At 46.8% G+C, this 24,024-nt stretch overlaps 2 protein-coding genes across 3 annotated transcripts in view; one reads left to right on the forward strand and one right to left on the reverse strand.

Annotated features, from left to right (window-relative positions):
* Positions 1 to 3,066: 3,066 nt before the first annotated feature.
* taf2 (TAF2 RNA polymerase II, TATA box binding protein (TBP)-associated factor) lies at positions 3,067 to 23,428 on the reverse strand. 2 transcript variants are annotated; one of them, XM_023813686.2, is made up of 27 exons: positions 22,777 to 23,428; positions 22,532 to 22,586; positions 22,179 to 22,339; positions 21,628 to 21,746; positions 21,187 to 21,328; positions 20,588 to 20,819; positions 19,117 to 19,301; positions 18,080 to 18,193; positions 16,386 to 16,485; positions 16,046 to 16,131; positions 15,476 to 15,611; positions 14,989 to 15,143; positions 14,577 to 14,691; positions 14,387 to 14,496; positions 14,215 to 14,280; positions 14,007 to 14,081; positions 13,450 to 13,702; positions 12,418 to 12,558; positions 10,996 to 11,106; positions 10,682 to 10,875; positions 9,988 to 10,127; positions 8,978 to 9,047; positions 8,632 to 8,741; positions 5,344 to 5,588; positions 4,974 to 5,081; positions 4,481 to 4,583; positions 3,067 to 4,307 (listed from the first exon to the last, which is right to left on the reverse strand). In XM_023813686.2, the coding sequence occupies exons 1-27, from the start codon at positions 22,824 to 22,826 to the stop codon at positions 4,012 to 4,014; spliced, it is 3,672 nt and encodes a 1,223-aa protein (XP_023669454.1). In that variant the 5' UTR covers positions 22,827 to 23,428; the 3' UTR covers positions 3,067 to 4,011. The 2 variants fall into 2 exon arrangements, with proteins under 2 accessions (XP_023669454.1, XP_023669460.1); XM_023813692.2 differs by lacking the exon at positions 14,007 to 14,081.
* The window catches only part of deptor (DEP domain containing MTOR-interacting protein), a 43,154-nt gene continuing 41,430 nt past the window's right edge, over positions 22,301 to 24,024 (forward strand). The window contains exon 1 of the mRNA XM_023813728.2: positions 22,301 to 22,397. Within this exon, the coding sequence (XP_023669496.1) occupies positions 22,377 to 22,397 (21 nt within the window). The 5' untranslated portion in view covers positions 22,301 to 22,376. The remainder of the gene's footprint in view (positions 22,398 to 24,024) is intronic.

Here is a 24,024-nt window from a genome sequence, read left to right on the forward strand (position 1 = left end):
TGTTCGTGTGTTTAAAACGCTTGACATTGTAAATGTAATTTAAAAATCCATTCAGGGTGCTGGGAGCTGGGGTTCTGTTAATGAATTTAAGTGCGCGCATTTCTCCTCTTTTAACCGGTGATGAATTACAAAAGCGCCGAGAAGTGACCTGACCTGTCAGCGCCTGAAGTGTAAATCGACGCAGCAGGTTAAAGATCGGAACATTTCCTATGCAAAATAAAAGCCGAGTTAGGGACTCGGATGAGTGATTCTCTTTATGGTGAAATTTGTTTCCCGATGAAAGAGGGACAATAGGCCTACATCTATAGCATTTGATCATCAAGTTTTCTTTTTAAGAAAGTACCTTGCATTCATCATTGGCATTACAGCCGTTCACGCTTTCGGTCACTTGGCTTAAATAGAGAGGTAAATAGTGAAAGTGCACCACTGTAACATTAATTGCGTTTTGTTCTCCTCGTAGATTAACATCCACGTTTTTTAAGAAGGCAGGAGTGAATTCAGGCTTGGGCTGTGGTACCAAATGACTCTGATCGAGACCCCCCCCTCCCGGTCTGGTAATTGTAGGACTAACTGAACTGGTGGGTAAAAAATCTTAAGTTAACTGATTTACCTGATCGGTTTTGGCCACTTGATTGTTATTATTTTTTTTTTTAAAGTTCAGCTCCAAGTCATGTAAGGGAATTAAAATGACACTTTCTGGACGGAGTCCCTTGCACGGGGGTGGGAGTAGATTAAGTAAGACTGCCAATAAATTAAAAATGAAATCTGTTGAGTGTATTACTGAAATGAAAGCTGTGCTGTAAATTAATAGACATTTTCATAATTATAAGAAAACATTCGTGTTGCGAAATACAACTGGTACAAACTGGATATAGACGTAAGAATATATGCAAGTTACAAGAAAAACAAAACTCGTAGTTTCGGCAGTCCGTGTATTTCTTTTTGTAAAACGAATTTTTCATCCGGTAAATGCAGGATTACTGTAATTCTAATATATTCTTTTAAGAAATCTTTACTTTTACTGAAACAAACACATATTCCCTCTTCAGATTACTCGAAGAGGTTTTAGGAAAGCATGCTCTCCACTCCATTTCAGCTTTAGCTTGGAGTTTTAAAAGTAACATGAACAGTAGAAAATCAACACTTAATTAAAGCAAACACTAAAGGTCTCAGAGCCCAAACCGCTAATTGCCACAAGGTAGAGGTATTTCAGAGGGACCCCAGTCTGTCCGAATCTGTTCAAAAGATCCGCTCAGAATAAAAGTAGAATCATTTCTGCTCTTCTCCTAATCTTACATTCATATCCATTCATTTATGAATGCCTAATCTGTAACTACAATGAAATAATCACCAAGTTCATATAAACATCAGAGCATCAATTAATAGATGATATATGGTCTGCCTCAATTGTACACTACCTTGGACAAAATATTTGGCTAAATACACAAATAAATAATAAAGATCAAATGATAAAAAAACAAATACAGACGCTCCTCTACTTACGAACTTTCAATTTACGAATTGTAAATCCAAATTTTGTTCATTGGGCTCCCGTTTCCTGTCCGCAACATAATTTTTTTTTTCTGCGCGCCAATTCCGCCTAGTACGACTTCTGGCCGCTACTCCCGCCGCGCAGCAGCGTAGCGTGCGGACTCCCAGCATCCTAGTTCTTAGTACTTGCCTATACCCTTAAAACGGTGTTGAATAACGACTTACGAACATTTCAAGTTACGAACGGCCGTTCTCATTCGTAAGTAGAGGAGCGTCTGTATAGCAGTTAGAAAACAAATATTTCAAATTATATTTTAAGAATGTATTTTTGTCAGAGGTCTGTGATGAAGTTCAATGTTTCTTAACCCAGTCCTTGGAGACCCTCAGACAGCTCACATGTACCAAACAAGAACATCGAATACTTGGTTCAGGTATGTTGGTATGTTGAGAGCTGGGAGATTGCAAAAATGTAGACAGTCAGAGAGTCCCCAAAGACTGGGAAGAGAGACATTGATACAGACTTTGATCTATAGATTTTGAACAGGCATTTATTGGTTAAGGTGAGTCACATACAACTGGATTGATCCACTAGCTTCCAAGCGCACTGCATGTTACACTGGTGTCAGCTTGCCCTGGTACCTGAATGAGAACCAGTGCATCACTGCACTTTGCTAAATGCCCACCTGCCGTCGCTCGCAGTGCACCACTGAAATCTGCTTCTTTTGTCCTGTTACGCGTTCAAGACTGCAGATCTGTGAAAACAGAAATTGGGACTTGGGGGGGGTGGGGGGGTTTGTGCTGCGGGCCAAGAGCTCCGCCAGCAAAGCTAGACCCCCACTGGGGACTGTGCCTGATGTATTACACAGAGGGTCTGATGAATTCAGTGCGGTTTTAACATTTCAACGCTGCGCTAATGGCAGCTAATCTTCGTAAGTTGTGGAGAAGTCATTTGGCAGGCCGCAGAGCAATAAACTAGTTTCAAATCCTCACGTTCCTTGGGTCCTACTGCATTCATAACTAATTCAGGCCATCATAAAGGCCACATTTAACATCTGTTCACATAACAGTTTAACCAGGACTGCCACGTGTGGTTCCCTTAAGCCACTAAGCTCTTGATCAGGGGTGTCAAACTCCAGTCCTGGGGGGCCGGAGCCCTGTGTAGCTTAGTTCTTTCCCAGTTCCACCACAAATGACTGTGATCTGTGTGATAATTAGCAGGAGGAGATGAATCAGGTGTGTTAAATGAGCGGAAACCCAAACATGTGTAGGGCTCTGGCCCCCCAGGACTGGAGGTTGACACCCCTTGTTCTAGATGATGCTAGAGGACGTCGTCCCAGTGTGTCAGCAGTTTTGCCCCCCCCCCCCCAAGCTTCTGGGGATGGCTCAGGTCTGCTGTATACCTCCGCTTGTCGGCACAGACAGGGGGGGGGGGTGGTGGGTGTGGGGGTGGTGAGTTACAAGCAAGGGGAGGAATGTAAAGGATACCAATGAGATACACGGTTCTTTAAAATTGGGATTCCGCTGTTCCGCTGCACGATTTCTTTACGAAATAAAAACAGGAATGTGAACCAATCCTTTGGCTGATTTGGTTATTTTATTTCTGACAGTTGTGGTCATATGGGGTTGCTAAATTGTAAATACAAAAAAGAAAAAAATAAATCTAAAAACTACAATGAAGAGAGGAGGAGGGAAAATAGTACACAGAAAATGTAAGAAAAATGACAAAATAGTTTTGAGATTAAAACCAATTGAAGACACAATGCATTAAACAGGTATAAGGTCAACCGTACATCAAATATGACCATAAATAAAGACAGGCTCTAATCCTTTTGTCCGGAGCAGAATTTTAAGGATTTAATGTCACATTCCAGCCAAAAACCTAGAACAGAAGGGATGCCTGCTTTATTAAAATAAAAAAATCCCCAGGTCCTCAATGTTTGCATGAATATCAAAATCACAAGACATGAACGTAAGGAGGACATTCTATGGAACATTTTAAAAAACGTACGAAATTCTGGCCAAGAACATCAACAGCTCCCCCCTTGCAAGACTGATGCATGTTTTTATTAAACCAAACATGGAGGTAAAAATGTTCTACTTTCCCTACTTTCCTAAGAAGCTTGCGATTCGCCTTCCAGGACTGTACATGTAAGTATTAAAAAACTGGAAAGATTCATGGCTGTCAGCAGGAAAGGTCTGAGCCGTTGCACGGTGAGAGTTCCCTCACACAGAACTACTTCCAAAGCACTCCTTGTTCATTAAGGGCAGCCAGCCCCCGCCCCCGGGGCCATACAGTCGACAAGGAAATTGGGACATGAGCTCCAGCTGCCCGGAGGGGGGGGGGGGGGGGGAGGCCCCTGACAGAGAACACGAAAGGCAGACCTTCTGGTATCGGAGGTTCCATTCAATTTTGGTGGCGTCCTGAGAGAGGGCAGAGCGAGCGTTTGATAGCTGCCCCCTCGGAGGCAGGGGGGGGGCAGCACCCGGTGATGTACCTGAGGGCAGAGGCGAGCCCCTCCTTCAGTCGGAGAGCGAGGGCGAGCGCAGGGAGCGGCCGCTGGCGGGGCTGTTGGTGAAGGCGTGAGCGTCCCGCTCGCGTTCCCGCTCCTTGTCCTTGTCCTTGCTCTCGTGTTTGTGCTTGTGCTTGTGTTTGTGCTTGTGCTTCTTCTTCTTCTTCTTGTGGTCGTGGTGGTGATGGTGGTGGTGGTGGTGCTCGCTGCCGCTGTGTTTGGAGCTGGTAGACTCTTTACTGAAAATCGGGAGGGGCGTGGCCGGCAAGGACAGGATGCTCGGCTCTACCGATGGGGGCTCTTTACCTGCCGGGGTGGGGGGGGGGCACAATAAATCAGCCAGCTTAATGGACGTGGACCAACATTTTTCATCTGCTGTTGACATTGCCCAGTAAAAAACATGTGAATATTTGAAAAACAGTTCAGACGTTCATCACCAACATAAATAAAGGTAAATGAACATTGTCCCCCATCCCAACCTGGCGTGGAAGGTCTCTCCAGCATATTGAGGTGATGATATATGAAGGCCTGGCTGTCATGAACCGTGTCCATGTCGATGTCTTCCTCCTCCTGGACGCTGAACTGGACAAGACAGATGCACATGGTCAACATCATCCCACCAACCAATGGGACGCATTGAGATGCACGGTGCCTCGGTCTGGCTGAATAAGCAGACTCATTTCAGGGTAAATTTACACCTGGGTGTCAGTGCGGACAGGGTGCAGGCTCATAGTGACCCTGGACTGGAAAAAGGATTATGGAAAAAGCCACTACTAAAAGCCACCAGTTAGCACAGAGATGCATGATCTACTGCAGATGATTCTGGGGTCGACCGTGTCCCAGCACCAGTGATCACCACCACTCACACTGACTTTTTGATGGGGGCCCCAGAGACGACAATCCCGCCCCTGGGTGGGGGCTCCTCACTCTGATATTATATTGGACTTCAGTGCTGCTGTCGGGCTACAGTACCTGTCCAGGTTCTGGTGGTGATCCCAGGGGTGTGTCCGCCTTCCGTTTTAGGGGAGGTGGAATGATGGTGCTGGGGGGGGGGTCCATGGGAAGGTGCTCCTCCTCCAGCTGGGGGGCAGGGGGGGGCGTGATTACATAAAATAAATACCATGTACAAGGCACTACAGTCTATTGTTTAAGTGATACTGGACAATTACAGATAACTGAGCTTAAAGTATCTGAATGTGCCACTTGCCTGTGATATTCCTACCCATTACCATACCTGAAATTGCAGCAGTATCTATTAAAACTGCCTCCTTAGTTAAGACTGCAATTTCAAATGGAACTAATCGTCAGCTGGGCTCACTCCTGTACATTAACCCGCACTCACGTTGCCGGGGAAGCCCGTGACAGGGGTTCCGATGCTGCCGTTGCCGCTGAGCTCCGTGGCGGCCGTCATCCCGCCGGGGCCCACGGCCTCGGGCTTGATGGTGGGGTTGAGCACGGCTTTCTTCTCCTTGAGGTTCAGCACCAGGCCCAGCTCGGGCAGCGGCAGGCAGGACGGCCTGCTCAGGCCGAAGAGCGTGTGGTACAGGTTGACCGCGTCACACCGCAGTCGCCAGTCGTGGGAGGTCCCTGGCGTGCAAACAGTAAGTCGCGGTAAGACCATCTCCGCTAGGGGAGGGACTGAACCAGCTTCTCAGTCTGGATGTTATTGTGCTGCTGGAACATGAAATCACATATATGCACGCACTCAAACACACATCAGTGTTTCTCAATCCAGTCCCCGGGAACCCAAAGTCAGTCCATGTTTTTGCTCCCTCCCAGCTTCCTGCCAGTCAGTCTTATTGGAAGCTGGGAAGGAGCAAAAACATGGACTGACTTTGGGTTCCCGGGGACTGGATTGAGAAACACTGATATATACAATAACTGAAGGATTTTACAGATTAATGTTCTGTAGCAGCACTTAAGCAGGAAATAAGCAGATGGTCACGGTTTTATGAAGTGATAAACAGACTGCTGTTGCCTGCAAGTCGCTAGAAATTGAGACATGACTATGAAGAACTTGTCTCACTAAAATGGATGTATCACCAAGCAGGATGAATGCAGCAACACTATTTTAAAACACTGGGTTGTTAAGCTCCAGGTGAGTTTCCTGAAGATAGAAGGCAAACGGATTAAAATTTGCTCTAAAACCACAACAGTTCCACTGAATAACAGAACCACCCATCAAGTGGGCAAGCAGGTTGGTGACAGGACCCTTTGTGCTACCTTTGGCAGAATGACTCCAGCTTCACATGGACATCTCCTCTCCTGTTTCAATATCCTTTATCTGTTGCTTGTTTGGGGAGTCGTCTTGGTTTGCTTTAGTGGTTGTTTTATTTTTACTTCTTGTATTGCTCTGAAGAGGATCTTTAATTCTGGACAGCGTGATTCTGGGAAGTCACTGTCTTGCTTCTAGTAAGAGAAGAACTCCTGCTGTTATTTATTGAGTAGGGTTTATCTTTGGTTGCCCATGTCAGTTTGGTCTAGTTCTAAAGGACTTCCTGACAACAGAAAGCAGAAGACTTGGTAAGGTTAAAAGATAAATCCACCTGTTTCCATGCCTCGAGGTAACTCACTCTTTTGACACACTTAACGTTTAGATTTCCTTTTCTCTAATCCATACAGTGCGATCCCTTTGAAGAATTCAGATGGATACCGTAACTATTGCAAAATCTCACTGGTACGGCAGTTTCCAACTTCGTGACCTTCCTCACCATGTTTACAGCAGATACGTTTATTTTTGCAGGTTTTAAATCCATGACCGTATTTCTGGCGATAAACATCGGAGAGGGTTGGCGATAAACAAATCCACCAGAATACCCAGATAGCCTATTTGAATCCTGGTTGATGTGGCCTACTAAACGAGATGATGTAAGTTCCTCTTTTGATAGTCCGGTTTTCTTGTCTAATTATTATCGGTCTAACATTTATCACACCTCGTTGCCTTAGGTCAATAACCCAATCTTCCTCATCCACGTCATCCAGTTCTCTGGTGTGGATCACACCTTTACTATTGTTTAAAGTTGGACGAGGAGCTGCTTGTAGGCCAACACCAGCCAGCAAATCAGCATGCAGCAAACAATCAACATGTGCCTGGCCAGACTGCAGGCTTTTTATATCCTTTAAAGTGCCAACTGTCTCCAATATGCCTCTCCGCATGGCAAAAAGAGGAAGCTTGGTCATAAATATATCAGGTGACAGAGATTCTATTATTATAAACCTTGGCCAGTGTCAATTATTTGAGACAGTCGTAAATCTGTTTTCCAAAATGCAGGCACCATCACGGTGTAGAACAATATTTTTGGGGTGTGCAGCCATATCTGAATAACTTTAGTTTACCATCCCTACTCCCCACCCACCTTGGAGGCCAACAAGGGGATGCACAGAGTTGCAGACCTACTGCTGATTAAGCATTATGGATATATGGATGGTTTACTTGAGCAAAGAAGCAGAAGTTGCTTAACTTACTCGACCGGCCCTTGGCCAGTGCATCCTAGAATAAATTTCCCAGGATGTGTCTTGATTGGACTGGGCCTTTGCAATCTCCGGTCTAGGTGATGTAGGAGTTTATTTTTTTTAAATCAAAGAAGCCACAGCAAACCGTTCTAAGGGACGACGACATCTTCATCTAACATCTAACATGATGAGGTCTAATCTGGGTCCTCACAGACAGGTGACACTGAAAAACGTAATCAAGGTGTAATGTGACTCATATATATCCAAAACGATTCACTGCAACCCTAGTAAGGGAGGCTAAAGGGTTGTTGACTTTTGCCTGAGGAGGAGACCCTGACACTACAGACGGCAGGAATGTGTCATACTTCCTTTCGTGAGCTCCCACTAAACTGGTAGGTCCTGGGCTGTACCTGGAGGTTCTGGAAGCAACAGTGGGTCCTACACAGTACTCGCTAGGAGAAGCTAATGAAGTGGCTAAGATGGCCCTGGAGTTGCCAAGACAACAACACCAGCGCATATTCCTCCCCAGGTCTTGGAAATAACAACAAACCAGAAAGCTGATATTATGGACCCTCAATGCCTCAGGTCTGCCAGAGTAGGCTGGACCAGCACGGCTCTGACCACAGTGTCATCCATGCGGCACCACGCGCTCAGCTTCAGCGAGAGCAATTTCACAGCTAGAAGGCCAAGCAAGACCCCATTACCGTTAATTTGCAAAAGATGGGGGGGATAACACCCCAAGCGTGATCAATAGGGCATTAAGTGGAGAGGCCGAAAGCTGGCATAGTCTGGCAGAGGGAGAGTGGGAGGGGGGGTCCGCGCAGGAGTAAAACCTAATGTTGAAATTTACACCTCTGACCCTTGCCGTCAAAACGCGGCCGTAGAATAAACCCAGACGTGGCCAAACGCTGTAAAACAGCTCATTTTCTCGAGTGCGGCCAGTAATCTGAAACGGGTCATAAACCGCTCCTCTCTCCCCCCTCCCCCACCAGTCAGCTTGAAGGGGAAGGTTTATGAGTTTCTCCACGTCTCGGGGGAACGTGGGGCCTGCTGGTAGAGGGGAAGGGTCACACACAACAGGGCAAACGGCAGTCCGATGTCAGCAGGTAGCTGGGATCCGGCGGGCTGGGCCGGACCAGACTGGACCAGGCCGGACCTGGCGGTGGCCAAAGCTCACCTGAGTTCATTAGCTTCCACAGCTGGTCCACCAGCGCCTCGTTGCAGAGGGACGATTCGGCCGCCTTGGTGAACGGCGGGTTTTTAGCCAGCAAGCTCAAGACTTTGTGCCTAAAAGAGAAACAGTGACAAGACTGGGGCTTGCTATGCTAATCCTGCATCTGCCATCGCAGATGGCACTTTTATATAAGATGTTACATATCAGACCAGTAGACATCGAATGGTACTTTATGACTTAGCATCAAATGCACTACACCAGCATTTCAGATACTTAAGCTAGGAGGAGAGACCAGAGGGAGGGTCTCCATACTATATGGGCAGAAAGGTAAGCAGGCTGGAGGGCTCACCTCACGTAGTGCACAGGGTCATTCTGCACCATATCCAGCAGCCACTGCAGCTCCCCGGAGCTCCTGTCCACTGCCAAGACACACGAGGTGAAGGAGGCCTTTCAGAGGGCCTTTCAGCAGGCCGTGCGGCTGATTAACGAGGTCTATCCTAACGACGCAGCGCGTGGTGAGGTCGGGGGTGCGAGCGCAGTGGGGGGTCCCCACATGCCCACGGAACAGCAGAGCGGGCCCGTCTCGGAATAAAAGGTGCCATTTACCGCGGGGGGGGCAGAGGAGGATGGGAGCGGGGGCTGTAAAACGTACGCTGGAGGAGGGAAAAGCCCGGTTACAAGGCAAGGCCATGATCCGAAAAGAGGCTCAAAGGAGCCGTGTGTTTGGGACACTTAAGGGAACCAAATGCAAATTCTGTCTGTTCATAACAAGCTTTCGAGGTCGGCCTTAAACGAGAAGGTCAGGCAACAACCCACTCAGCTTGGCTCCACATCTGTTACTAGTATCTCTGAAAACGGCAAATTTCAGAGGAAAATATTTATAAGGAGTCTTTGACAGCATCCCCAGGGAAATACACCTTATCTCTCTCCTCTAATTGGCAAGACACCGCTGAAACTCAAAACAAACAGCCTGAAAGACGATCGGGTCATCCTTTCTCGTAAATCCCGAGTGCCACTTTTTCACTGAGGTTTTTTTCCACATAAAATATAATGGATGTTTTCATCTCCCCCAAAAACAAAGTCAGTAAACTCACGAGGTCTGTAATTAAAACCTTTCAGGCTTAAACATTTCATTTCATCTTGCAGAGAGAACTCACAAAAGGCAGCCGATCAGATGCGTGCAAATCCCACACGTCTATCACATAATAGAGTCTCACACACTTTACATTTAAAATATTTGAAAGGTTGTATCGAGTATAAAATACTTTTGAGAAATTATTAATGGCACCATCGCTTTTATGTTTCACATTTGTGCAAGAGAATTTCAATCCAGACTTATCAGAGGCGAGGGGTCAGTACCTCTGGTGTAATCCACTACGGCCTCTAGGGCGGCGACGCGTACATCCACAAAGTGCCCGTACTCGGCGTAGGACTTGAAGAGCGAGGGGTCGCTAGGGATGTGGCCATTCTTCTGCAGCATCCTGATGGCTCTCAGGCAGCTGAAACACATACATTGCCGTCCCTGTGATTAAACCCTACATTCATTTGCTCTAAGCATGGGTGGGTGATTCATAGTGGTTGGGTGATGTCACCACCGGCACAAATACATCACAAATTTTCAGATTTATTCTCACTTTAGTCTTGTTTTTGGCACTTGGGAAAGGAGATGCCGTTTTGAATTATACAGCCGACCGTGTGCCCAAACAAGACATCTAATACCGCCGTCGAGGACTGAAATCCATCTCAGCTCACCCTTACGAGATGTTCACTGGACCATTGGTGGTGCAGAAAAACAAAGGCTGACATCACCAGAACATTCAGCTATGAAAACTAACCTCTCCTTCTAATGGTGTAAAATAAAGATTTGTCCCCAAAGTTACCCAAACAAAAGCAGACCTCAGGTCAATGTTGTCAGGGGTAATGATGAAAAAAACTATTACCCAATGATATGTTTTCAGCCGGTGAGTGACAAGCGAGGCGACGCTTCAGGGGCCAATCAGCTTTCAGCTGGGGCCCCTTTCCATAAGTCCTGACTGTGCCCTGCTTCAGTTACCTGACTGTGATGGTGTTCCTGAAGCTGGGCAGAAGCTTCTCCATGTTGAGGAAGCGCGTGATCTCCTCAAGGATGAGGCGCACGTCAGCATTCAGGTTGTCCACTGTGCGAACCTCGTTGCTGATGCTGATCGCCGGGGTCAGTGAATTGGTGAGGGCGTCGATCAGCTCGGCGCGGTAGTAGTTATCCGAGAACTGGGAGATTGAGACAATGAATGCCCAGTTAAGTTCCCCTGCTGCTCTTATAGAAGTCAGCATCAAATTCCATTGACAGGGACATTCACGGGAGAGACTGACTCATGAGAGGTTCCTCACCTTGTTCTTCCGGTTGTCGTTGTACTTGATGAGGTCCAGGATGAAGTTCAGAACCTCTTTTGGGCAAAGATTCTGAACATCTCTGAGCAAAGCCATTGCAACTGGCATGGTCTGCAATCAGGTGGAGCAGAAACGGTGCATAAATCAGTGCAAAAGGAAAAAAGGAAGAGGGACCAAAGATTTTCACCAGAAATTCTCTTTACGCCCCCCCCATCTTGCGCTCCATGACCTGCAAGTTGTCTGTGAAGGGCAGCCACCCACAGCAGCGCCCAGGGGGTTAAGGGCCTCACAGACCCACAGACGTGCGGCGACACATGAACCAGGAACCTTCTGATCACAGGCACAGAGGCTTAACCCACTTGGCCACATGCTGCCCCCATATGCCCCCCCCCCTTCTCCCTTTAATTATCATAATCCATATATTAGGAAATAAATATGTAATGCCATACCGCTTATTAAATACAGGAATCCGGGTTTATTTTAGGGCTGCCGCGATTAGTTGGCATCAATGTTTTAAATCGATGCATCATTTTTTTATTTTAATATAATTACCTTAATGTTTTCTAAAACACTTCAGTTCATTATAACAAATGTTTTCCTTTAATATCAGTACGTAATTATGGGAGTTGTTCAAATTATCACAAAACAAAAAGGTGATTTTACTGCGCAAAGTGAGACGGCATAGCACGGCGGTATTAGCGCTATGCACGAGCACCTTCAGTGAAAACACACCGGTGCCATTCTACACTGGCAAACCACCGTGTTGTCTGTTCATGTTCATTAAATTACCATTAGTATGGAGAGCTTTTTAATAGCTTTTGAAACTGCTAAACACACTCAATATTAAAGCCATAAAGTTGTCTGCCTGCTACTTTAGAATCTTCATCGGATAAGTGTTTGTGAAAATGTTTAGGCTAAAATTTGGTCTTATTCTAATTCTTATTCTAATTCTATTTATTAACCAAGAGGATGCGCCAAATTTGTACAGATTACTAACTTCTGTGCATCACAATATGCATGTCATTTAGGCATAGCACTAATTTGCTTATCAAATTGTGGGCGAAACTAATGTGTATATAGTGCTGAAAAGCCACTGTACGTTATCCAAAGTCCTGCAATGGCATACAGTTTGCTGCTAGAATAAAATTTACTTAAACGGTGAAGTTGATTTTCCGAAGCAAAATCAATCATTTAGATTAATCAACCATTTGATAAAAGAGTCGACTGATTAATCTATTGAAAAATAGTCTTTAGTGGCAGCCCTAGTCTACTTTTGTACTACTGATGAGATTTTATTACTGTAAATCAATAGTGAACTGCAAGACCTCGGCGGAAAGCATTTCCATTGAGCTCTGGCCAGAAGATTCATCCGTGTTCCCAACACAGGAGCCGCATGAAGACACCTAGATATGGAGGCATTACCTTCTGCAAGAAGTAGCTCTGAAAGTTAATGAAGTTGTTGGTCTTGACAATGTTGGGGCAGCTCTTGCAGCAGAACATTCTGGTGAACAGGGACTTCATGGCAGGTGGTCCCGTCCATGTGCTCATCATCGAGTTGGCGATCTGCCGTGGAGATCAGACAACCGCTGGTCAGCGTCTTTATGGGGATATTGCACAAGATCCATCCATCACACAGTTTTGAGATTTCATCTACTTTCTGAAAGATTCTTCAGTGTCTAACAGTGACTGGTGAAGGAGGGGGCAGAATATGGGGCCGAATATGGGACAGCAGCCGCTTCAGAGCAGGCTGGGTAACAAAACGCAACCCTGGGTGTTTACATGCGGACATCAAGCACCAGGGCCAACCATGAGTCAGAGAGACATCACCTGTCAAGAATGTGAAACAGGTACTTTGACTCTGTGGAATAACAAAGGTATCATCATGATTGAACAGCCCAAACAGGACAAATTAGAGGATCCCCTTAAACGCTTGTGTCATAACCGAGATCCTTGTCTGTTCCTTGGTTTTTTCAAAAAAAAATAAATCAGAAATGGAAACCCTGAGAAAAATAAAGAAAGAAAGAAAAAGGCCAGTCAAGACAGTTCTGATTAGTGCCTGGAGGGACTCCATGTGCTCGTTGATGCTACCGTTGGAAAATAACTAGACCAACCCAATTTTATCCCTGCAATGATACAGCAGCAAGGACTATAGCTTCATTATGCAGCCCCCTCACCTGCAGATTAAAAAAAAAATGATGCAAACACCCAGTGCGGAATTAATTGCACGACCAGGCGCGAATTTGCTGCGTAATGCTCACCTGCCACAGACATATATCGCGATTCCAGAACTAAGCGGAATAATTAACTGCCGACAGCAGCAGAAGCGCACGGCACGTCTGCGTTGGGGATGCAGCCTTTCGGCAGCAGGGATTTACTCTGCACCAAATTATAGGCCAGGCCGGAGGAACGAGGGATAAAGAGACGGTACGGCGGGATGCAGCGGCGCCCCCTGACCTTGGCCAGGCAGAAGCAGGCCTGCATGCGCACTTTGTAGAAGCACTGCTCCTGTTCCAGGATGTCGGTGAGGGCCAGGCGCGACGCCGGCGTGGGGAACTTCTCCAGCGCCGATATGGCCTCCTCCTGGGCCACCACGTCCCGTTCGTAGCGCAGTTGGTACTGCCACATGAAGTCCGCCTGCTCAAACTCCACCTTCCGCAGGATGGACATGTCCGGGTCGATCCGGATCCACAGCAGGGGGGAGTCAGCGCTGGGAGGGGGGGGGGGGGGGGATTCACAGAAAAGACGGCTCATCAAGCTCACTTCCCTGCTGGGACTCCGTGAATAACATGATCCTACTGTTATTGTACGTTGCCTTTCTCTACCGACTAAAGGATCATTCCCACACTGGGCTGCACCCTAAGCTGTATTTTTATTAGGGTTCATCTGAGATTCATTCAAGTTGAACAAACATACGTAAGCGCACTGGGAACCCTAAGTACGTGTGCTTATTCGCTTTGCTACCAGTACTGGCATTCCAAAATCCTGCCCACCGCGGCTGTCCATATCCTCACCGCTCGCCTGGAGACACTGACCCTAGCTGACGCAGAGCGCTTTGGGGCCTACTCCTGTCTCTAGTGCCCTGCCTTCTGTGGAAAAAAGGCCTGACCCATTAGCTTGGATATATACATGTCCAATGATTGTACTAAGCAGTTGGGCAACACCACTGGGCAACAGCCAAAGGCCAATATTGGCGGGCCATGTCGACTAAGGCGGACTTACTCCATGGCAGACAAGTCCATGTCCACTTCTTCTCCGTTCATCAGGGGAATCTTCTTCTTCTTGTTCCTGGATGTCGGGAAAACAACCGAAAACCAACAAGCTCGTCATAGAACAACTTTCAAGGGCATTAAAAACCACCAAGCGGCTGTCAGAAAGACGGCAAGGGGCAGACCGTCTGCTCTTTGAGTGACAGGGGATGTCATGCTTGAGGCTGTTCTCCTCTATCTGCAGCGTGTGGTTGAAGGAGCCGTCGAGCTCCTGCACGGTCACTTTGATGGGGCCCTGGGGAAAACGGACATCGTGTCGCGCTTAGGAGCCTGAGCGGGGGCGAAATGCAGGCTTATTCCCAGAAGGGAACTCACCACGTATTTCTGGGTGCCGGATGAGGTGTAGTCCTGCCGTATTTCCAGCTCCAAGACATTCCTCTTCCTGTTAAATGCGAAGCTACCAAAAAACTTCACAACCCCACTCTGGTCTCTGAGATTGTGAGTCAAGGAGGGACCTTGAGGTTCACCTTTGGGCTAACATGGTAAGATATTCAGACAGAGGTCATGAAAATTAAGAAGATCGACACTGCCAAGTCCTTCCCAGATGTTACTCATCAGGGACTGAAAGGGGCAATCAAACATTGTTCAGAATTCAAATAAAAAGTTATAAAATACCCACAAGCTCTAGTTGTGGATACAACTTCAAGTGGAAGATCGCATTGCATGCCACACAAATAAAGATCTGCCCCATTCACACTTAAATCTGACTGGACAGGAAAAAGGATACACCCACTGTTTGATCAGGGGCCCGATGTCCTTGCCTGAAACGTTGGAGATGGACTTGAGGAAACCAGAGGTGGACACCAGCATCTGACTCCACATATGGGACTGGTACTTCTGGGAGGAGGCTGTGCTGGCCAGACTCAGCAGCTTGTTAAAGACCTTCAGGGCAGCAGGAGAGGAGAGAGGTCACTTGAGCCAGTTCACCTGAGCCAGGCCATCTGCCCCAGCCACAACTGCCTAGAGCGCCCAACTCTCCCAGTGGCATGTGGAAGTTCTGCTGAACTTCTGATCCACAGGCCTGGATTAGAGTGATATTATACCTATGCAGACTAAGCATACGTAATGATCTTTCTTCTTGCTACTGGAGTGATGAGCTGTTTTCCGGTGGAAGAGTTTTGGCATTGATAAAGAAAGGAAATGGACCTTCTGAATGGCTACCAGGACCTGGAAGTGGCCGAAGCCAAACCCAGTACCCATGCGGGGAGCCTCACCTGCAGCATGAACTCCATGCTGATCCGGTTCTCGATTAGTCGCATCACCAGGTGGGCCTTGCACTGGAACATCTTGTAGTACTCCCAAGACAGCGTGTGCGGGTGTTTGATGGAAAAGTGCAGATGGGGGGACGGGCTAAAAGGGACAAACACCAGCATCTTCCTTATGAGGGTCAGGACCACTAGCCATCCACTTCACACAGCTTTCCCCGGGACACAAGACTACGGTGTGTTTTGTTTCAGAGATGTTATCAACCATTACAATAAAAGAACAAGAGTCGGCCAATAAAGCTCTGTGTCGGAAAGTCTTAGTCATCCATGGAAACTCAGCAGGCCGCTTGCGGCCGCCCATGTCACAGCAAAACAGATGATTTTCTTGGCCGAAACCCGAATTCGTTGATGTTTTAGGGGAGCATATTGGGATGAGGCACCCCCAAAGGAGCCCCCACGCTCCAGTCAGCAGACCCAAAACCTAGGACGACCCCTGCTTTTGTTTAGAGGGAAATATCTGCTGACAGCTCGCGCACGCAGACTCCAGTTGGCGGGTGTGGGAGGGGGGCCTTGTCTTACTTGTCCTTCTCTTTGCCGCTCCCGAACGTGGGGTGCAGCAAGACGCCCCCAATTTTCAGCTCGTACTCCACGATCTTGTCCAGCTCCTGCAGATCAGAGACGTGGCGGGTCAGCAGAGGCGGACATTTCAGGTCCAGAAAGTAAAAATCCAAACCAGGATTTTGTTTCAACCAACCAGTTGAGTATAAAGAGTCACGTTCAGCGAGTACTCAACTGGTTGGTTGAAACAAAATCCTGGTTTGGATTTTTACTTTCTGGACCAGAAATGCCCGCCTCTGCGGGTCAGTGTGTCCCCCCCCCGAACCGTGTCACCTCTCCCAGCAATGCCCCGCCCACTCGCCTCTTTGATCCAATGGCGGTACTCGTTCACGCCAAAAGTCTTCTTCAGGTACAGCCCGTAGATGTAGCCCGAGATCCCCTTCAGCACCCACTCGTCAGACCTGTAGGGCATGATGGGGGGGGGGGGGGGCAGAGGGCAAGAAATGGGGGTGCAATTGGGGGTTAAGGGCCTTGCTCAATAGCTTAATGGTGAAATCACTCTGCCGACCTTAAGATTCGAACCAGCGACCTTTCAATCACAACCACGGCATCCTAACCCGCTGAGTCTCAAACGACCCCCAAAATGGTTTTTACTTGGCCAGCCTCATTCTTGAACCCGGATCTTTGGGCACACGGGCAATGATCATTAGCCAGCTGACCTGCCCAGCTCTTTTAAAGCAGCTAAAAGCCCTCATTCAGAACCAAGGTGTGGGGGTGGATTAAAGAGACACTGAGCATCAGCTGCAGAAAAGACTATTAAATCAGCCCAAGTACAAAAATCCTTGAAAAACACCATGACTGAAGCCGGTATCTGATCCTCTGGCTGCCTGGGAGGTCTTCTCCAGAATGGCAGAGGAACAAGAAGGAACTCTAACGAGCATTTAATCGCCGCGAAACCCCGAAAGCGATGTCTGGCTCTCTTTTCACCGGCCGCTCTGTTACAGCAGTGCCATAACCCCGACAGGCTGATTCAATTTGTTCATCTTCAGTGGCTCTTTCCTCACTGGCCCTTCGGGCGTTTGACCCTTAAAGCCACCTACTCCCACCCCATACTCATTCGGGCCCCAGCAAACACAAAGTAACACGGCCCCCCCCAAAACCCCTCTTTCACTGGCCAAAAGTGAGCTCAGTCCCAAAAGGGCTGGCTTTGATTACAGGCCTGAGCGAAATTAAACCGCACGATTAATTGCAAGCAGGCCGTCGGGCCCCTATATCAAAGGCCTCACGGCTCGGGTTTTCTGAGGGGGGCTTACGAAACGCAAATAAACAAGGCGGGTAACCCGAGCTTCCACATCTGACTTAGCTTTGCGCGCCCACTTCGCTCACAGGGGGTCTATTGTTTGCGAGCCTTCAAACGTTTGGACGCCCCTTGCGAAATTTCGGCGTCAGAGAGAAAGCCGGCCAGAGGAGAGGCCTTGCATCACGTCAGGCCGGATGCCAGCCACTGATGCAAAGCAATTATACACACACACACACACACACACACATAATGAAGCTCCCAGTTTCATGCCAGCTTCATTTCACTTCATGCACAATATTATTGTACAACCAGTTTCATCCAGATTTTCCAGCGACGAACAGAAACATTTCTGCTTTTTTTTTTTTTTTCTGCTGCCAAATTACTACAATTAGTGGCTTAGCAGAAGGTCAAAATAACAGAGAGCCTCTGCAGACGCATCCTGATCACTGCAGGGTAATGAGGCCACAGCCGTGGTGTCCATCTTTTGAACCCTGAGCCCTAGGCAAAGTTTACCGAAACTCATATATGATATTAAAGTGTTTCCCACCAAGTCGACGTGCAGCTAGACGTTACATCGCATTTATTTATAAAGCAGATGCTACTGTCTAGTGACATTAACGCAAGGCAGATAGTACATCACGAGCGCACGGCAAAGGGGCACAGAGTTAGCGGAGACTGGAGCCTGAGCCAGCAGACAATGAGCCGAGGTGCCGGAGGCCCCCGTACCGGAGCCGGCGACGCCTCAGACTGCTCACCATGACATCCGGGATATGAAGCAGCCGAAGAACTGGTGGGCAAGAGCCTGGGCCAGGCAGCGTCTGGTGTTGGGCGTCTGGTCAATGATCATCGCGCTGTGCAGCAGGTTGGTGCTGAAGGTTCCGGAACGGGGTCGGCGTGCCGGCGGGGAGAAGGGGGGTGGGGGATTTGGTGAGTCGACGCAAGCAACCTGAAAACTGCCCTCAGCGTTTTAACAGCTTCAGTGCACACACACGGCTGGGGTACCCTAGACGGGATGCCAACCAATCACAGGGCACATGGCTGGGGTACACTGGATGGGATGTCAGCCAACAAATTACTACACCGATTAGCTTAACTGGGTGCAGGGCCAGGAACATCATTAGGGATCGCAGCCACTGCAGCAATAGCCTCTTTTCTGTGCTGAGGTTCTGGCCGCCTGAAGGCCAGCACAGAAGGGCTGGGGAGGAGCTTCTGTCCTCAGGCACTTCAGATTCTTAATAGGGACAATGTCTAGGACCTTTGTGTAATCCATGTTCCACTACAACTCGCATGTCCAGGCCCATATGAACATTTCTGTAAGGAAATACCTATTCACTGACACGTGGACAACCACCTGATACTCCACACTACTTATGGTAATGTACAATGAAAGTTTAAAGTTTATTTTTTTATGTTTTTTCTCTTTATAAGTATGTCTCCTGCAACCACAGATTTGGAGTTAAGCAAACAAGCATCTCAATGCACATAGTACTGAGTGTAACTGTGCCTGCGCCAAAAAAAACTCTGATTTGAGCGGATTTGAGATGCGTGTCTCTGGACCTCAGAAGGAGCGCAAAGTAGGCAAAGGTGAGTAACTGCAAACTCCACGTCCACGGAGTGGAGGCCAGACACAGAAGGCGTGAGGTGACAGTACCAGGCTCATAACCTCCACACCGACCCATGGACACCACCTGAACTTCACATCCACAGAAATCTTGGCAAGTTTACACAATAAATCTCGAATGATGCTTTTGGGTAAAAATAAATAAATAAATAAAAATTGTGTGACTGATACCTGAAGATACTCATGGATGCATAAGAGGAGACCTGGACATAGGCCTCGTCGACAAACACGGTCTTGAAACAGGAGTACGGGTAGCGGCAGGTGAGAATCTCTTCGTAGAACTCGAAGATCTCATGAAGATAGGACATGGAGTGCTTCAGTAAGGGTAAGAGCTGAGGCAGACAGAAATGTGTAACCTGGAAAATAGGAGGTCTCACTGAAATACAAGAAAATAAAGGATGTTTCTCTTCACATCTATTTTTAATGCAGTACTCTGGGGAAAAACAGACAGGAATATATCTCACTGTGTTTTAAGCAAGTAATGATAAAATGTAATAAAATGTGGGAATAAATAAAAATGTGCTTACAAGTTTACAGTTAGTGAAATAACCATGAAAACAGGATGAAAATGAACCACTTCGGATCTGAAATTACAGATCTCAGAGCTGCTGGTAAACACATACCAACCACAAACAGTCTGACATTTCCCTGGCACCACAACACTGTTTATAGAACACACCAGTATTCCTGTAGCTTAATACTGCCAAAATATGCTAAAAACAAATCCCCAAATGCTGGTTGCTATGGCTGACAGCTCTCCATGCTGCAGCAGAGGAAGTCACTCATACCTCTAACCTTTGTCCTGGGAGAGTGAAAACATAACATCCACAACTCTGCAGCAGTGAAAGGAAAAATGAAACTCTGTGCCCCAATGATTGGCTTAACCCTCCTACGATTGGTCAATTTACTGCTCCGGATTGGGTTAAACCGGTTAATGATAATGCATGGTAATCCTCTTTAAAAGCCTAGGAATGATACATTATAGCAGATGTCTCCCTCTATTGGCCAGAACTAGAAGCTCAAAAACATTCACATAATGTGAGCCAGAAGCTGGATAGAAATGGGTCTAGGACAGTTAGTTACATTAATGACATTACAGTTACAATATTATGCTGCATGATATTGGAAACAAGTTCACATTGCAATACGATTTTTTTTTTGATAACTACTGTGATATGAAGCAAAAATAGGATTTGAAAATGTACTCAAAATAAACTATAGTCATAGAACTAATTATCTGCCAATGGAGTCTGTCACATATGTTGGTGGCGTTGTCACAAGTCGTGCCAACAGAGACAAAGTAGCACCAACAAAGCAATTGCTTTCACTCAATATCTTTGTGGTGTCCAAAATATTTCCATACAGCAGAAGACGCGTATCTTTTAATGCCCAGTTCTTATGCGCTTTTCACAGTAAATTGTAGAGTGATTTTAACAAGAGATAATCTTGACATGAAGCAGTCATTAAACTATCAAATTCTATGACAGTGAATGTTTTAGCATAATTTATTTTCTTAACCCAGCTGACTCTATAACCTTCCATCCGTTTTCCATAATCATTTATCTATCCATAACTCAGGTTAAGTGTCTTCTAGTGGCCAAAAAGTAAACCTCACATCTCAAATCGCAACGTCCTTCCTTACCTCATGCATATAAGGGTCTACAAGGATCTCAAATGGCCCCACAGCCAGAGAGATGTTGGGGGCGGCAGTTGGGATGGGCAGCATGTAGTGGAAGGTCTTCTTCCGCATGTCGTGGGTGTAGATGGTCTCTACCAGGTCTCCACAGGACACAGCCACCATGGATGCGTCAACGGTAAACTCCAGCTTCCATGTACACAGCTCCGAGTAGGAGTCCACACAAGGAAACCAAAACCTGTCAACGAGTGAGAAGATGTTACTATCACTGAACGTCCTCACGCACCATGCAAACCACTATCCTCAGCACCAGTAGGACAGCAGGAAGACACCACTTTTCCTGAACGTCCTCACGCACCATGCAAACCACTATCCTCAGCACCAGTAGGACAGCAGGAAGACACCACTTTTCCTGAACGTCCTCACGCACCATGCAAACCACTATCCTCAGCACCAGTAGGACAGCAGGAAGACACCACTTTTACTGAACGTCCTCACGCACCATGCAAACTCATATTCTTGGCATCGGTAGCAGCCAAACAAGGAACACTTTTTAAATGAAAAACGCCATTTAAATCTCATTGGCACTGGCTCTCAGGCGTTACCGTGTGGAGTTCTGGTATCCAAAGGAGAAGACGTGGGCCCCTCTTTCAGCCATGCTCCCCTCCACGTCGGGCACCACGAAGTGCAGGCCTCCTTTGGGCTGGTCCAGGGAGAACTCGATGTACACCTTCAGGACCTTCAGCTCTGCAGGGTGAGTAGCACTATGACACAGCGCTCCCTTGAGCAATGCTAGATATATTTAATGGAAGCGTTTATCCAAAGCGCCATACAATTGAGAAGGTAGGGTCAGACGGTCCCTGGGGTAACTGGGTTAAGGGCTAAACAGTGAACTTACTCTGCCGACCACAGAATCTGAACTGGCCCCCTGATGACTGGAGACACAGAGTCATAACCCAGACAGCCACAAATTGGCCCAGAGATGTGGCCTCATCCCAGCTATTCAGGGCCACGCCCATGTCAAACGTGGGTCACTCCTCTCTTACCGTCCCCCTGCTTCCAGAGCTCCGAGGGGACCTTAATGCATAGCTCCCCGTTGCCAGCATCGGGATCCACGGCACTCACTGCCGCCGTATAAGCGCTGGAGAAGTAATTCAGGTTCCTCCTGGAGGGCAGAGGTCCGTTGGCTTAGGTACATGTGACACATTAAACATATAAACAGAGCCTGAGCCTTTTTCCTCATGTCACCACTTGAACCAATAATCAACAAGCATTGTAGCATAAAATTATGCTGCTTGTACAAACCTTAACAGGGCAAATTAAAGAACTTTTATACCCTCGAGCCTGGTGGACACTACGAGTATGAATTTTTTACTCGCCTTGTGCACATTCATAGAGTGAATACCTAAAAGTCTTTGAAGAAGCTCACCTATTGTTTTTTACAAATATGGGTGCATTCCTGCCCCCCGTATACATCACTATTTAATTGCGATGTCGGTGTGCATGTTGAGCCAACAAGTATCCACTACTGAGTCTCAGTCAGAAAAAACAATCTGCAATTTTCCAAGTTTTCCGAACAAACAGAGGGGACACTTACTGTTTGGACTCATGGTGACAGACTTCCAGGGTGGGGTCGTTGTAAATGAACGGTGCCTCCAAGTCGTTGACACGAACCCGATATATCCTGCACTGCTTACTGCTCAGTTTGATGCGGTTTAAGTTCACAACCGTGGGGAAGATGGTCAGCTCGACATAGCCCTGCCAGGGACATCAGACCGACCACGTTAAGGCGCCAATGCTCACTGACAGGTCAATGGTAGGATCTGATCGATTTTAATATAACGACACGTGCTAATTACAAAAATATAATCATTTTCCCAGCATCTTGGCTACGATTAGATTTGAATGTGACTGTACTCGTATTAAGTAATGCATTAAGGATTCACTTACAATCACGGACTTCCTCTGAAAGTTGATGTTATTTATGCAGACCACCTGGTGGGTCGTACAAAAGCAAACAAAGATTTATTAGACTTTATTAATAGCTTTAGCTACAGGTACGTGATGCTATGAGACATGCGCAGAAGGACGCGATCGCAACGCCGGCGTTCAGTCTGCATAAGAAACGCAAAGTGCGAGGCTGTGGACTCACACTGGCAGTATGAGAGAGCGAAAGAAAGAAAAATAATACTTATAATTTGTATGGTCGCGGACTCTCGAATCCTTTGTCTTTCTTCCTATTCATCTTCGGGTTTTAAAGATGCATACCCGTGTCCCAAAGGGGATTTGGTGTCCTGCTGACTGTACGATAACTGCTCGGGATAGTCCCTACGTTGGGAGCTGCAGGGTATTTACCACTTTTTACTTTCAAAGATGATCTGTTATTTCGGGATTTAGGAACTTGGGATAAGCTCCAGCCCCAAGTGAACTTGGCTAGTTAAGGATAGTAGTCAAGAAACGTTGGTGCACGGCGGCATTTTTGTAATATTTCATCACAACTCCCAAGGAAAGAAGCAAAAATGCTTTTTTTGCAAAAAAGAACACTGCACTGTTAGCAGAACATTAACGTTTGCGAAGCGTCAACGGCGGGCGGCTAACGCTAGTTGACACTTTCCGTACTACGTCCTGTAAATCTATAGCCTCTAAGTTTTTTCATAATTAAAAAGCTTTTAAAGCTATATCGACAGGCCTCGTCGACCTTCGATTTTACATTGTATACGTAGCTCAAGAATTCGTTTTCAGTGTTCCCACTACAATTATGTTCATCCTAACCCTCGGACGTCTCAAAATAAAATGAATCCTCCCGATTCATGCTCTGCCATTTTGTCCGTAACCTTTGAACTGGCGCGCAAACGGGGGAGGAGTTTAACTAGTTCGTCGGCTGGATGGTGTATGTTAGTGACGAAGACTGACAGGTGTATAATATCGCCATCTGCTGTCCTGGAGGACATAACAACCAGAACAGCCGGCTGAAATCAAAAGACCGGCAGAAGCATTGCCTGTAAGCATTGACGAACCGCAGATCGAAATGTCTACATCTACATTAATTTATTTAGCAGACAATTTTGTCCAAAGCCATGTTCGAGTGACAAACAGCAGACCCGAGGTCGACAACTTAAACACGTGACTGGATCTGAAGATGGATCTATTTTAACATAATATTTAGAACTTAGCATAAAGGAAGTTCAGGAAATTGGTTTAATTCACTTTTTATAGGCTGGAGTTAGTCTTCTGCTGCTTATATGATGACAGCTGATTAGGATTATAAAATGTGACTGAAGTATACTTGTTCAAGAGATGTCATGACGAACACATATGGTTTGTATATTCCTAACGAAAGATGAATGTTTTTATCTTGACCAGAATGAGCCGATATATTCATAAGCAATTTTCTGATCCAGTTTAATTTCACCGTTGAATAAAGCGACAAATCTTTATGAATG

The sequence above is a fragment of the Paramormyrops kingsleyae genome, chromosome 9 (genome assembly GCF_048594095.1).
Source record: "Paramormyrops kingsleyae isolate MSU_618 chromosome 9, PKINGS_0.4, whole genome shotgun sequence".
In the NCBI taxonomy this organism is placed as follows: Eukaryota; Metazoa; Chordata; class Actinopteri; order Osteoglossiformes; family Mormyridae; genus Paramormyrops; species Paramormyrops kingsleyae.